This window comes from Diabrotica virgifera, chromosome 1, assembly GCF_917563875.1.
Source record: "Diabrotica virgifera virgifera chromosome 1, PGI_DIABVI_V3a".
Lineage (NCBI taxonomy): Eukaryota > Metazoa > Arthropoda > Insecta > Coleoptera > Chrysomelidae > Diabrotica > Diabrotica virgifera.
Window position 1 is genome coordinate 5210080 of NC_065443.1, and position 15264 is coordinate 5225343.

General features: G+C 33.7%; 1 protein-coding gene across 2 annotated transcripts in view; it reads right to left on the reverse strand.

Annotated features, from left to right (window-relative positions):
* The window catches only part of LOC114335192 (FERM and PDZ domain-containing protein 4), a 570092-nt gene that overhangs the window by 17648 nt on the left and 537180 nt on the right, over positions 1–15264 (reverse strand). For both annotated transcript variants that reach the window (XM_028285388.2, XM_050654244.1), the window contains exon 12: positions 5717–6469. In XM_028285388.2, coding sequence (XP_028141189.2) covers positions 5717–6469 — 753 coding nt within the window. The remainder of the gene's footprint in view (positions 1–5716; positions 6470–15264) is intronic.

Genomic DNA, 15264 nt, shown 5'->3' on the forward strand with positions numbered 1-15264 from the left:
CGTGGAATCCGAATCCGAGGTCCAAATTGTTAAATTGGCTCTGGTTTCTGAGATATCAAAAACTAAAAAACGTTTAACCAAAGATAGGTATTAAATGAAAAAAATTCGTACACTTGGAACTAAGCTAAAATACCTACTCCTATATAAGCACAACAGCCTTAGTCAGTCTATAAACTAATAGAAAATATACTTAGTTACCGCCTATACAGTGAGCACGTAAAGGTTGGAATAAATTCATTTTCTCGAGAATGGACGATTTTGGAAAAAAATCCTGAAACAGGTCAATTTTTATTTTTAAATTTCAACTTTTTGGTAGATATATCATACTAATGAAGTCACCCATGTGGGCGTGATGACGTCATCGATGATTTTTTTAAATAGGAATAGGGGTTGTGTGATAGCTCATTTGAAAGGTAATTTAATTCTCTATTCAGTAATATAAACATTTACATAATTATTTATACAGGATGTCTAAAAAATTTTTTTTCAATTAAATTAATTGAGATAAAAAGAAGAATGCATGTGATGTATTTAGTCCAAAATACATTTTACTGCTCTCAGAAAACAGAAAAAAAATGTGTATTTGAAAAATAACCATTGCTTTTCGCTTAAGTTAAATGTTCAATCTGTCAAGAGAAAGGTGGGTGGCGGCTTTAATATTGAATTTAAGCAAAAAAACGATATTCATTTGTCAAATAAACATCATTTTATGTTTTCGGATAGCAGTAAAATGTATTTTGAGTTAAATCAATTACACACATTCTTCTTCTTATGTCAATAAATTTAATTAAAAAAAAATTTTTTTGGACACCCTGTATAAATAATTATGTTAATGTTTATATTACTGAATAAAGAATTAAATTACCTTTCAAATGAGCTATCACACAACCCCTATTCTCATTTGAAAAAATTATAGATGACGTCATCACGCCCAGATGGGTGACGTCACTAGTATGATACATATGTCAAAAAATGGCAATTTAAAAATAAAAATTGACCTGTTTCAGGATTTTTTTTCAAAGTGGTCAATTCTCGAGAAAATGAATTTATTCCAACCTTTACGTGCTCACTGTATATTTCAAAATGTAAATCTAAAAGCCGAATTCATAGATGGTGCAAACATAACCTGTCATATTTTGTTGAATCATCTTTGGCTTGGTTAAATGTGATCCCACACGTGTGTCGCCAACATATGGGGTAAAATATTCTCTACTACGTAAGATATTAGCTAAACTTGCACAAACTGTTAACACTTGTTCCTAAGGAAGCGTTGTTTCCAACAAAACTATGAACATTTTTTTCAGGAAAATGAAAGTAGAGCACGTTATTTGTTTTGCAACTAGATCCCAACTATAGCTAGCGAAATGAGAACAAAAGAAGATAGCTCAGAAAAAAAAACTCTTCGAGTAAATCTTCTCCGTCCATAATTATAAACAACACGGGAGCGATCAAAGAGGCGACTGCAGTCGCGGTTTTTGTTTTCGCTCCAAATACTGAGCCAGAGAGTGTTCCGAGAGGAACAGACAGACTTTAAGCCAGTCATCAAGAATCACCTGTCTGCAGCCCAACTGAATGACTTGTATGACCAGTATACAATGACAAATAATATAATTCGCAATAAAACTGGCATGTGGCAAAGGAAGTAATAAACAGGACAAAATCAAGTGGGCAATAAACTCGTTTGAGCTATATAAATCACCCGGTCAAATACAGGGAAAAATATATATTGGGCGGGAAAACAAGCAAGACATCAGCTCAGAGTCATAACAGGCATCATTAGTGGACATGCGCAGTCAAGTAACACCTCCAGCCTTAAGCTGCAGCAGAGGACCTGAAACAGTCAACCAATACTTACATGACTTCGAGACGTTTGCGTTTCGAAGATTGCAGGTGGTAAATACTTTTTGTATACTACCGTTGATTGAAATATTGATATGTCCAATACCTCAATCAACGATACTACCAAGTAACTCAAAAACATATGGTATAATCAAGCAATTTGGTTTTATAATGATCTCCTGTCTTATACTGCTAACGCGGTTTTTAGGATTATAGCAGGGTAGTCTGCTATCTCTAAGGCCTACGCTATACAAGGAAAGTAACAGGGCCAGTGCTACGCTTCAACCGCCTATTATTACCCCTGGTTTTACCCAAGGTACTCATTTTATTCAGGCTGAGTCGACCTGGGGGCCTATAGATATTTTAAAAATGTCTAGATGTTTTCGGCCTAGCTGCGCGGAACTCAGACATCTACCGCCTAATCCAGTGGTCGGCAAAGTGCGGCTCTGGAGCCGCATGTGGCTTTTTGGCTCCTTAGGTGCGGCTCTGACACAAATGTTCACGGAAAGAGCAATAATATTTTAATTTAAAAAAATTGGTAGGAAAAACATTACATCTTATTCTGATAAATTATAGCTTTTATCAAATTTACAGACTAGCATTTGTCAAAAATCCTCTGTTACAACAACAGAGTTGAAATTTTCTCCTTTTGAAATTGGCATTACTTAATAGCTTTGAAATACAATTTCTGGATTTAAAAAACAAGGAGGTATGTCGCTCTAAATGCGAACGTCTTTGTGTTGAATTGGAAATATTGGAGAAGAAAAAATATTCACAACACAAGAAGTGGTCTGATTTGAATGACCTGGAGAAGGAAGACATTTTCAACGCTTGGAATAATATTCCTGATTCTTATGATCAGCTAAAAAATTCTACTTTTCGGTTCTACATATCAACATTTAAAAGAAAATTGGATTTTGCGCCAAAAATTTTGTAAAAATACAGTGTTGCAGGTTATATAAAACCCTACGAAACGAAAGAAAATAGAAGTTTCTACGATGATTAGAAACGAAGAGATCGCCAAAAAACGAAAAAGCACATTTTAATTTTTTGAGGGGTCATGGATGGGGCTAGGGGTTTAAATATTTATTTGGTCGATTACTTTTTGATGTAGAACATGTGGTTTTTTTATTTTTGGAATATCGCTGGGAGCATTTTTCACTATGTTAACCGACTGACTAGACCCTTTAGTTTTATTTAGCATAATAAAAGTTTGCTGAGCAAACAGATTTGGCTCCCAATTTTTTTAAATTGTTGTAATGTTCATATTTGGCTCTTTGTCTAAAAAGTTTGCCGACCACTGGCCTAAGCTATCCGGGCTATTTGGTTTTCTCGCTATCTGTTAAATATATTTCAAAATATTGTATGTATGCTTCTTTTCATGAGCATTTTTCAGTGCGTCACAAATGATAGAAAAAAAGATAAGTCCGTGATAATATATATTTTAGTGACATGACATTTTAGTTAAATCTGACAGTTGCCACATTTTATTTGCAATTTGGCATAAAATCAAATCAATTGTGTTTATTGCATTTATAAAATGGTATTTTCTTTGATTTGTATAGTCTTATAAATTGTTTAGATTATATTCGTAGATCTATTATATATTCGTCAATTATTTTATTTTCGATTATGGCGCCATCTATTGACAACTAGAATAAATGTTATAAATGTCACCGACGAAATGTAATCACCGACGTGCGTTTTTTTCTGTCACATACAATTTAATGCGTTAGAAAGAAATCGAAAAACTGTGACGCACTGAAAAATCCTCATGAGAAATTACTTATTTCTTATTTCCTTTAAAGCTATAATTCTAACCGTCATTAATGACATGCACTATTCTCAAATACATCTAGAGGGTGGGATCCAAGGATGTATTGATATCTACTTAGCCTACAGGGGTTCAGTGGTTAAAGAAAATACTGCGTGTCTATAGCAACAGAGAACAACTTAATTTTGAGAAGTGTCAATGTAAGATTTTTCCTCAACAAATCGTACCAGAGTTTTATAATATAATTTTAAAACACGGTTGTCGACCAATACTGGGAGATTTGAAAAACTGGACTATTGAGTTATCATTCAAGTAACTGTACTTGAAGAGGTTAAGATTTGACTTGGAAGGTGAAGTCCTGCGATGCGTCTAGCGTACCACCCTCACCTGGAGACGGGACTCGTTGGAGTATTGGTTCTTGGTTCCGTCAGAACTGGGAAACTGCCAGAACAGGGTAGACATACTTCATGCATGTTAAGTAATTGGGGCTTGTTGAGTTGCTTTGCATTGGGTGACCATGGAATTGGGGGCGCCCCGGGGGAGGGGGATATCATTCGTTTTAATGTTGACACCGTCCCTTGAGTGGGTAGGAAGTTCTTGGGTTTCCCAGATTTCTAATTACGCCTTCTTCTTCTTCAGCCAGTTTGCATCTACTCCTGGAGAAAGATTTCCCGATGAGTTCTCTATTCTTCTCTGTGTTGTGCTATTTGGTGCCAGTTTCTTCCCTTGTTCGCTTTGATGTCGTCTAGCCATCGTTTTTGTGATCTTCCTCTACTACGACTGTGCTCGCGTGATCTCCAAAGTATAATGTTTCTCGTCCACCTTTCGATGTTTTGCCTTGCCACGTGTTCTACCCAGTTTCACTTCATTTGCTCAAAAAAAGTCTAAACAGTCGTAAATTTCCTTCTAACGAATAAGTGATAGAAGCTGTGGAGGCCTAGTTTGCAGAGTATGATATAATTTTTTAAAGGTCTAGATGCGTTGCAGTAAATGAATCGAATCAAGAGAACACTACTTTGACTGTCAAATTTTGTTTTCTTCTAGAGTAGGCTACGTATTTTTCAAGACATCCTAGGATTTATGCCTAGCGTGAATAAGTATCTTTTGTAATATACGTAAAAAGACACTACCACTAAAAATTGTGTTTATATTGTAGCCTCGACTTCTTTGTTTCTTATAAGAAGAAGACTAACTTAAAAGCGTTAGACTATAGTGCCTAAGGTATATAAATGTCATAGCATACCTGAACAATTTTGTCCTTTCTTGGATATAAACTGAAGCATTAAATTATTAAAATATAAGTGAAGTGTTTTTGTAAAACGTGGTAAAAAAATTTTGTACAGTTTTTTGACATTTAACAGGAGTGTTTAAGTGGTAGAAAACAAAAATAATAAATTAAGTTGGAAAATACAAGAATTGATAGTTGACGCGGCAGATTAAAATATCTGTAATATAAATCCTCATTAGAGAGAAAAAACAGATTTGGTTAGAGTATGTTAGGTCAGAATATAATAAAAAAAAACAATCATAAAAATAAACAAAAGAGCTTGGGAAATACAGTTTATGGATCTATACAAACCAGTAAAGAGACATATGGAGAAGATGAAGTAATAATACATAATAGAGATGAAGAGCTAGACGCACTTACCTATCTAGAATTTATAGATATTTTGAGGACTTGCTGATCATAGGAACTGATAAAAACTAGAGCAGATACAGCGAAAACAAAAAAAAATCTTAATCTCAGAAATGATGGCCTTGAGATTAACTGCTGCAAAAACATTAAGAGACAGCATACCAAGAAATCAAATGAGGAAACTAGTCCGAATAGAAACAGATTTAAGACCTATGGTCACCAGACACCAGGAAGATCATTTAAAATGTGCTCAACGTCACAAATATGGTTGCAGTCTTAAGATAGGTCAAGGAGTGACCTAAGATCTAATATAATAAGAAGGAGAAGGAGAAGAATAATAAATACTACTGCTAAATGTCACATACATATCTATTCACGTTATTCGATCAACTCATGTAAAAATTTTTGTTAAAAATCACTCTGTTGTGCTAGTACAGGAGCAGTCACCATACTCGTATAGTCTTTACCCATATGAGGTGACGTGGGGGTACTGACAGCCGTAGCATGCCTAAGACTTGACTTTCCTTCAGCCCCTCCTGGTCCAACAACCTCCAAATCATTGGAAACATTTCGACTGCGCTGGAACAAAGGTGATCCAATACTAGCAGTGCGCGTCTCCAGTGCAGTCTTTATGTGTTGCGCGTTCTTCTTCTGTCGGAGAACTTCCAGAGAAGGTACCGGAGGTAACGGTGGTTTCTTCGGGGGTAAGAACAAGTGAGGTGGAGCTTGGTGGTTGTTCTCGCCCCTTGGAGGTAACTTTGGTGGTGGGAAATCGGAATTGTTCCGTAGAATGTTAGTGGTGAGGGAATACGACCTTTGTCTTTCCGGCGTCATGGACTTGGGAGGTCTCTCTGGAGGTTTCTCATCGGAACTTCGCCTCGGCAAAGGTTGTATATTTTCATCTACTTTCAAATTTTTATCAGTCTTAGATTTCGCACAGCACGAGAAAGGCCCCTTTCTATCAAAAGTAGCGTATTCTATTACTTTCGATTTTGTGGTGGTTTGACTTCTGTCGTTTTGGTTTTGGTTGGGAGAGGTTTCTGGTGGTGGTAGTATTGTCGTTAAGTTTTCGGAGCTGCTCTGCATTGGTGGTGGTGGGATTATGTAAGCCATTATTTCTTCCGGGGTCAGTTCCACGGAAGGAGTTACCTTTTGCGTTGGCGGGGGAACGGTTACGCTAGCTAGGAAATCTTCGAGGTCTTGGTGTTCATCTAAAATACCTAAAACATAAAAGTGGCTATTTCAAATCTTTGTCTATATGTCAGCAATTTGTATGACCCTTTCACTGCGGTTAGTTATAAAAGTGCTGTGCTGATCAACACAATCTATAACCATATATTAACTATCATTTTTATAGAGCGGTTCGCGTGCGTACCTTTCTGTTGCGAGCCGATCTTGCGCGACTCAGAGAGCACTATTTATACAGGCAGTAACGAAAATACAGGTCATAAATTTAATCACATATTCTGGGACCAAAAATAGTTTGATTGAACCTAACTTACCTTAGTACAAATGTGCATATAAAAAAGTTACAACCCTTTGAAGTTACAAAATGAAAATCGATTTTTTCCAATATATCGAAAACTATTAAAGATTTTTTATTGAAAATAGACATATGCCATTCTTATGACAGTAGCATATTAAGAAAAAATTATAGTGAAATTTGGACACTCTATAAAAATTTTATGGGGGTTTAGTTCGTTTAACCCCCCCCCCCCCAAACTTTTGTGTACGTTCCAATTAAATTATTGTTGTAGTACCATTACTTAAACACATTATTTTTAAAACTTTTTTGGCTCTTAGTACTTTTTCGAAAAGTCAGTTTTTATCGAGATATTTTGAATATTTGTCAAATCCACCACATATTTGTATATGGTTAAGTACGACTATGGAGACTCGGTAATAATATGAAAATTTATGTATGATTTACATTTTTAGGTATATTTTGCACCGTATTAAAAAAAAGCCATATCTCGATAAAAGGTACCTTCTCGAAAAAATACAAAGAGGCAAAAAAGTTTTTAAAACACTGTGTTTAACGAATGGTACTGCAGCAATATTTTAATTGGAACGTACACTAACATTTGGGGGGTTTAAAAGAACAAAACCCCCATAAAATTTTTATGTAAACATATTAAAAAATAAGCCTCAACTCGATAAAAACTGCCTTATCGACAAAATACTAAAAGGCAAAAAAGTTTTAAGAATATTAAATTTAACTAACGGTACCACAATAATAATATAATTTAATTGAGACGTACACAAAAGTTTGGGGGGGGTTTAAGGGAAGAAAACCCCCATAACATTTTTATGGGGTGCACAAATTTCACTATAATTTTCTTTAAGATGCACCTGCCGTAAGAATACCACATATCCATTTTCAATAAAAATCTCTAATATTTTTCGATATATTCGAAAATATTGATTTTCATTTTGTAACTTCAAAGGGCTATAACTTTTTTTATGTGCATATTTGTACTAAGGTAACTTAGGTTCATTTGAACTATTTTTGGTCCCATAATATGTGATTTAATTTATGACCTGTATTTTTGTTACAACCTGTATATCGATATCTTGACCAAAAATACACCTAGGTACGAAAATTTTCCCAATCTCAGAATATTCCTTTTTAGTTCTTCTATTATTACTGTTAATTAAAGTGTAAATGATTATTGCTCAAATTTGCTTAAAACCCTTATAAACAAATTAATTTACAATTTTTTCAAAGAAAATTACAACTTCAAACGGATATTTCTTTAATACAAATAAATATAGAGTAATTTAACAAATTGTGTTTGAAAGTCTATGAATTACTTTAAAATGAAACTTTGTAAAGCTCATTTTCATGCGTAGAAGCGGAGTTATGATTGAAAAAGCTTCGAAAAATACTTATTTTCATTTTCTTTGCTTGTTTTTAAGGAACACCTTTTATTTGAAAAAAAGTAACTTTTTGACCACTCAAAATCCACCATCGAAATTCGTAATCAGCAGTCAAAAATACTGGTGGATCCATCAGACTTCAAAAAACTACGATGACCCATCCCTATTTGGGCACTAGGCTATAATATTTCGTGTTTCCGCAGTGAAAGGGTTAAATACAGTGGCGGATAGGGGAAATCTCCCCTCCCCCAAGAAGTTCCAAAACTTACACCGTAGACAGACAAATTCAACTCAATAAACTCGCTAGTGAAAAAATTAAGGAAATTTAAAGCAAGATATTATTTTTATGTCTTTTAAGTAGTTTGGTTTTATGTTTTTTTATGTCTATTGATTGGTGTTTCATTGGAACTTCTCCCCGAGGCAGTGCCCCTCCTTCAAGGAACATTTCTGGATCCGCCACTGATTAAATATACTTTTACAAGAAATTAACGCACTACCTTAAAAATGGGCAATTTTTGATGTTTCGAATTTCCTGTTGCCCGATTTCAGTGATTTTTTTAATACAGTCGACTCTCGTTAATTCGAAACTCTAGGGATTCTTAAAATATTACGAATTATTGAGTGTTTGAATTATCAAATGGTTCGAAATTTGTGAGAGAAAATAAATAAAACTTCGAATTATTAAGTGTTGATTATTTACTAACTGCTACATATTCTATAATGATGACAAAAGTTTAGAGGTCCATTTGTGTACATACATACATGTATGTATTCCTAATTTGAATTAATCAATCTTTGGAAAGAACTGTATTATACTGGTTTGCTTCAAAGCACATTGCTGCTGCTGAGACTGCTCAATAATTTTTTTAAGAGAAAAAGTGCCTGAAATGTCTTTTCATCACTTTCGTTTTGTTTGTAAGGTATCGAATGAGGATCTTGCTTGCTTAACTGACACCTCTGCCAAAGGTTCTGATGTATCATACTCATCTTCATCGTTACTTTTTTCATTCGTATCTGTCGCAGATAAAATTTCGCCATCGGTTAGTGAACCTGAGACAGCAACATCTTCATTCACTTGAACAAAGTCAGAAAAACTCACACCGCTGATGTCAACTAATGGTTCTATTGCTGGTTCTTCATATCCATAAGTAGTGGAAGATCTTCCTGATCTTCTTTTAAGAAACCGGATTTTTGAAGCAGTTGAGAATAGCTGTCAGAACCGTGATATTTGCAGTAAGCTGCTTGTCACAATCTCTGCAACTTTGAACTGTCGAGTGTTGGACGCCGATGAGTTCGAATTAATACGTCGTTTTGTTATATAGCAATGATATTTTTCGTTCGAATTACCAAGTGTATAAAAATGTATGGATTTAGTTCGAAATATAAAGAGATTTTGTAGGGAACTCATGATAACTTTGAATTATAGAGAGATTCGAATTATCGCAGGTTTGAATTAACGCGAGTCGACTGTATGTTATAGCCTTATTCTTTAACAATATCGCTGTAATAATATTGTTGCTAGATGGTGGTCTTGTATACCGGGTGTACCAAACAAACTGTGATTTTTTCTTATAGCCACTTTACACGATGCAAGTAATTGCGAAATTTATTGCACAATTTCTTGCAGCAATAGAAATTGCATCGTGTCATACGCGAATTGCACAGAAAAGCTGCAACTTCTTGCAGCAATTTCTTGCTGCAAGTAGTTGCAGCTAAATAGAACATGTCCTATTTTTCATGCAATTTTTTCTGCAATTTGGTTATATTTTTAGTAACTTTCAAGGCTACACTGTTTGTTTTGACATTCTGTCATTGTAAATTTCAAACTAAACAATTTTTGACAAAACTAAAGGAACTTTTTACCAATTTCACGCTTCACAGATAACATTATTCTGGTGGATAACTTTAATTATGCAACATAGGGATTAAAGAAACTATTTTCTATTTCTTTTGTATTTAACAACTTGTTTCCTTTTGTAAATGAATAATGTATTATAGGTATACTTGCATTAGGTATTAATTGATTTTGTTATACATAATACATATTATAATTTTCTCAAATTATAATCTAACATTTTTAATTTAATATATCTGATAACTCTACTCAAAAAATTACATTTTTAATTTATAAAAACAACATAACCTAAAATTTATGGTATGTCAAAGTTTCTGTCCATTTCATGTCAGTTTATGCAATTACTTGCACCGTGTAATCACTTTATTGCAGAAAGCTAGTTGCAACTTATTGCAGAAGTTCTTGCTGCAAGAACTTGTGCAATAAATTTCGCAATTACTTGCATCGTGTAAAGTGGCTATTAAAGTTAGCGTGGCCCTGTGGAATATTCTAGCATTTATAAAATACTGAAATTAAAACCCAACAATAGCCTCATGTTTTCTTAACATTCTGTTTTTTTATTCATTCGCTTCGGTTGGATAACCTAAAGTACCTACTTTAACAACTAGCCTTGTTTTTTCGTCAATAAGCGTGTTTTTAAAGTATGGCAAACTTTAAGGGGTAATTCTGCATGAAAAAATTATGACAGTTTGCATTATAAACGTATGTCCGCAAATGCTCCGTTTCAGAGATAGGGGGTGTTGAAATTTTTCCTTACAAACTTACAAAACCGGTTAAGATATGCAAATGAAATTTAATAGGGTTTAAGTGGTAGTTATTGCGCATTTTTGAAGTTATACTTCTATACGCGCGAGATGAGGGTGAATTTTTATATGTTAAAACCTACGATCCCCAGGGCTGCTTTATCCATTAGGCAATATACGCAGCTGCCTAGGGCGGCAAATTGTGAGAGGGCGGCACAGGGGCTTGAAATTTTGATTGGGGGGGGGGGGGGGGCAAGCATTATATAATATACAATACATTATATTAAATGATGTAATGATGAAAACTGAAAGCATTTTTTGTAAATTTCAGTCATTTTCAGTTTCAGGGGAGGGGGCAACTGCCTCCCCTAACCCTATTAAATGACGCCCCTGGGGCGGCAAAAATACTGTACAAAAAATATTTGTATTTAAAAATTAAAATCGAATAACAAATATGTATATTCATCATTCATCCATCAATGAAATAGAAGTGGGCGTTCGTTTCTAAATAAAAGAAATTGCATTCATATCAAAAATAAAACAAACATAGCATTCTGTTATCTTAAACCTAACACTATTCATCCAAAAAAACGGAAGTCATAAATTTAGTGATTATTGGGCCGCCAGAAGCTCCGCAAACACGGTGAATTGACTGATCACATCAATATTGCACATATTGCAGAAACTAAAGATTACCAGTAGGAAATCGAGTTAGAGTTGGGATTTTCAAACTGAATTATTGCAAGGAGATAATATTCGTGTCGTCGCACTGATATAATACTCCAGCCAGGGAAATAAGCAAGAAATAGACCATGTTCGGGACAATGAAATTAATATCAAGGTAGCTGACTACTTTTTAGTTATTGTGGACTTGACCTATAGGATAAAAACATCATGTTTCCTGTCTAGAGTTCGTGTTTTTTAATTATTAACAATTTGGTGCAATCAACGCGATTTTTTCCATTTTTTGCACTCAATTAAAAAGCTAAACAGTTGACATAAAATTACAAAATTTATTTTTTTAGAACATTGAAAACCTTCAAAATGACGATTTTTGAAAGTCAAAAAGTTAATTTGTAGCTTCGTAAACTGCAAAATAATTGAAAATCGTTATTTATTAATAAGTTTACCTAAAACTAACTTAGAACTGTAGTGTTTCGCTTTACTCAAAGTTGGGTATTGGGGTACATAACAAATTCCCAAAATTTGAGACCGATCCATTAATTAGTTTAAAAGTTAGGTATTCTATTTGTTTATCGCAGAGACCTTTGTTTTGCAATAACAAATGACAGAAAATAATGAAGATAGGACAATTCTGCGTATGCCAAATGAAAGTAGAAAAGTGATCCTATCAAAATGTATTAAGAAAAGATAAAAAATTATCTAATATAGTAAAAAATACTAGTTTATAAACATTTACAATAACTTTAAAAATTTTGTCCGTAGAAAACATCTTCTTACATAGGTATTCGGAAAGATGATATTTTACTCGAATTTTTAAAAATGTAGTTCAAATGATGATTAGTCATAGTAAGTGAAGGGGGAGCCTCTGCGTTGATTGCACTAAATTGTTAATAATTAAAAAACGAACGCGAACTCTAGGCAGGAAACATGTACGTTTTCATCCTATAGGTCAACAATTAAAACAGTTGTCAGCTACCTGGCGGGAGCCGAAAAATGCACGAGTTCAAAAACTAAAAAAGCAACTTAAAACTACTACCATTTTCTATATCTTGGGATCTACTCAATGAATTTTGATATTTCTTCTTTTAATTTGTATGTACTTTTGTGTAAATTACAAATATGCAATTTGTCTAGACATTTAATAATTAATAAACAGTCTAGTTTTTTAAATAATTTTTGAAAAAATAATATTTTCCCAAAAATCCATTTTTTGTAATGATACTATCATTATTAATCATAGAAAAAGTTAAGGTATATTTTAATGAATAAATTATGTTCAATCAATTATTATTTAATAAAAATAATTTATTTATTAAAATATACTTTAACTTTTTCTATGATCATTAATAGTATGATAGAATTGATTCAAAAAATGACATAACCCAGTCATCCAAAGTGAAAGTTATCCTCGAACACCAAATTGTTCTATATCGTCCATATAATGTTCAGAAAAAAGGTACACTTTTTGAGCGTCGGGTTTGGGGGGAGAGGGGGGAGGGGAAAAGTCGGTAAATTCGTAGTTTTTTACGTTTTTCGTCAATATTTCTAAAACTATGAGGTTTAGCATGAACAACATTTTATACAAAAATGTTCTACAATAAATTTGAAATAAAAAATGTCCTATACATAATCCTTCTAAAATGAATGATTCCAAAGTTACGGAGGTAGTATAATATAATTGGTCCAAAAAAAGGCCTAACCTAGACATCCAAAGTAAAAGTTTTCCTCCAACACCAAATTGTTCTATATGATCCACACATAGGCGTAACCAGGGGGGTTTTGGGGGTTATAACCCCCCCCATTTGGATGTACTTTGAGCTCTATACGCTTAACACCATACCCCTCAGAGACCTTAGTAGTTGTAACCCCCCCCTTCCAGTAGTTGTAACCCCCCCACCTTATGATCATCCTGGTTACGCCTATGGATCCACATATTGTTCAGTAAAAAGTTACACCATTTTGAGCGTCCGGTTTGGGGGGGGGGAGATGGGGGAGAAGTCGGTAAATTAGTTATTTCTTTAGGTTTTTCGTCAATATTTCTAAAACTATGTTTAAGCGTAAACAAAGTTATATACAAAAACGTTCTAAATAAAATTTAAAACAAAAATGGTCCTATCCTTAATTGTTATAAAATCAACGGTTCCAGAGTTACGGAGGGTGAAATGTGGAGGTTTTCGATACTTTTTATATTTTTTGGGCAATTGAAGATGATTTTGGGTGGTGAGGTTGACGTTTAATTCTTCAAGGGATTATCACTAACATACTATCGGCCACTGAAATAGCAAATCCTGCTAAAGAAAATTTATTTCAATCAGTAAAAATATTATAAATTGCTCAAAAAATATAAAAAGTATCGAAAACCTCCACTTTTCACCCTCCGTAACTGTGGAATCGTTGATTTTATAACAATTATGTATAGGACCTTTTTTGTTTTAAATTTAATGTAGAACATTTTTGTATAGAACATTAAAGCATATTTTTAGAAATATTGACGAAAAACATAAAAAACTACTAATTTACCGATTTCTCCTATATTTACCCCCCAAACGGGACGCTCAAAATGGTGTAACTTTTTACTGAATAATATCTGGACCATATATGTAGAACCATTTGGTGTTGGAGGAAAACTTTTACTTTTAATGTCTGGGTTAGGCCTTTTTTGGACCAATTATACTATACTACCTCCATAACTTTGGAGCCGTTCATTTTAGACGGATTATGCAAAGGACCTTTTTTGTTTCAAATTTAATGTAGAACATTTTTGTATAGAAGGTTGCTCATGCTAAACCGCATAGTTTTAGAAATATTGACGAAAAACTTAAAAAACTACGAATTTACCGATTTCTCCCCCCTCTTCCCCCCAAACCCGACGCTCAAAATGGTGTGACTTTTTCTGAATATTATGTAGACCATATAGAACAATTTGGTGCTGGAGGATAACTTTAACTTTGGATGTCTGGGTTTGGATCTAGTTATACCATACTATAATGATATGATTAAGAAAATAGGTAGGTATTTGGAAAAAAATAATTTTTTCAAGAAATGTTTAAACAAAGTAGACCCTTTATTAATTAATACATTTATAATAAAATTGCATATATGTAATGTATGTAGAAATTACATACAAATTAAATTGTTAATAATTAAAGAAAACGGACGTGAACTCTAGACAGGACAAGGGTAGGTTTTCTTCCTATAGGTCTACAATAATTAAAAAAGTAGTCAGCTACCTGAATATTTCAGTTGTTATGAAAATGATGTAACAGTGTGAAATAGCTTTAGTGAAATAACAGTTAAAAAATAACGGCTACTGCTATCGCAACACATTCCTATCTTATACTAGTGCAAATTGCAAATTATACATAATCATAATTTTTCATTTTTATGTAAAACATTCTGTGTTTATTTTCACCGGTCAAAAGTGAATTCATACCATACTGTGATCAGTGTGATTTTTGTTCTTCTCACTTGTGTAAAATATTATTTTTTATAAATTCTATGTTCCTCATTTTAATACATTTCCAAACAATAGATTTCTTATTTAAGGGACCGTTCAAGTATTACGTAACGCAGGTTGGGAGGGGGATCAAAAATCTTCAAAAATTGCGTTACGTAGGGGGGAGGAGGGGGGGTCAAAAATCGTGTTACATAATACTTGAACGCTCCCTAAATAAAAAATTCTGCTTGCATTTTTTTTTCGCAAAAATGGAACATGTTTGAAGGGCGGCTGCTAGAGAATTGCCTAGGGCGGCAATTGACCTAAACGCGGTCCTGACCATCCCGGCGCATGCGCATTATAACTTTGTTCTGATTGGATGTTCAAATGACATGTCAAAAATTATTCAATATGTCG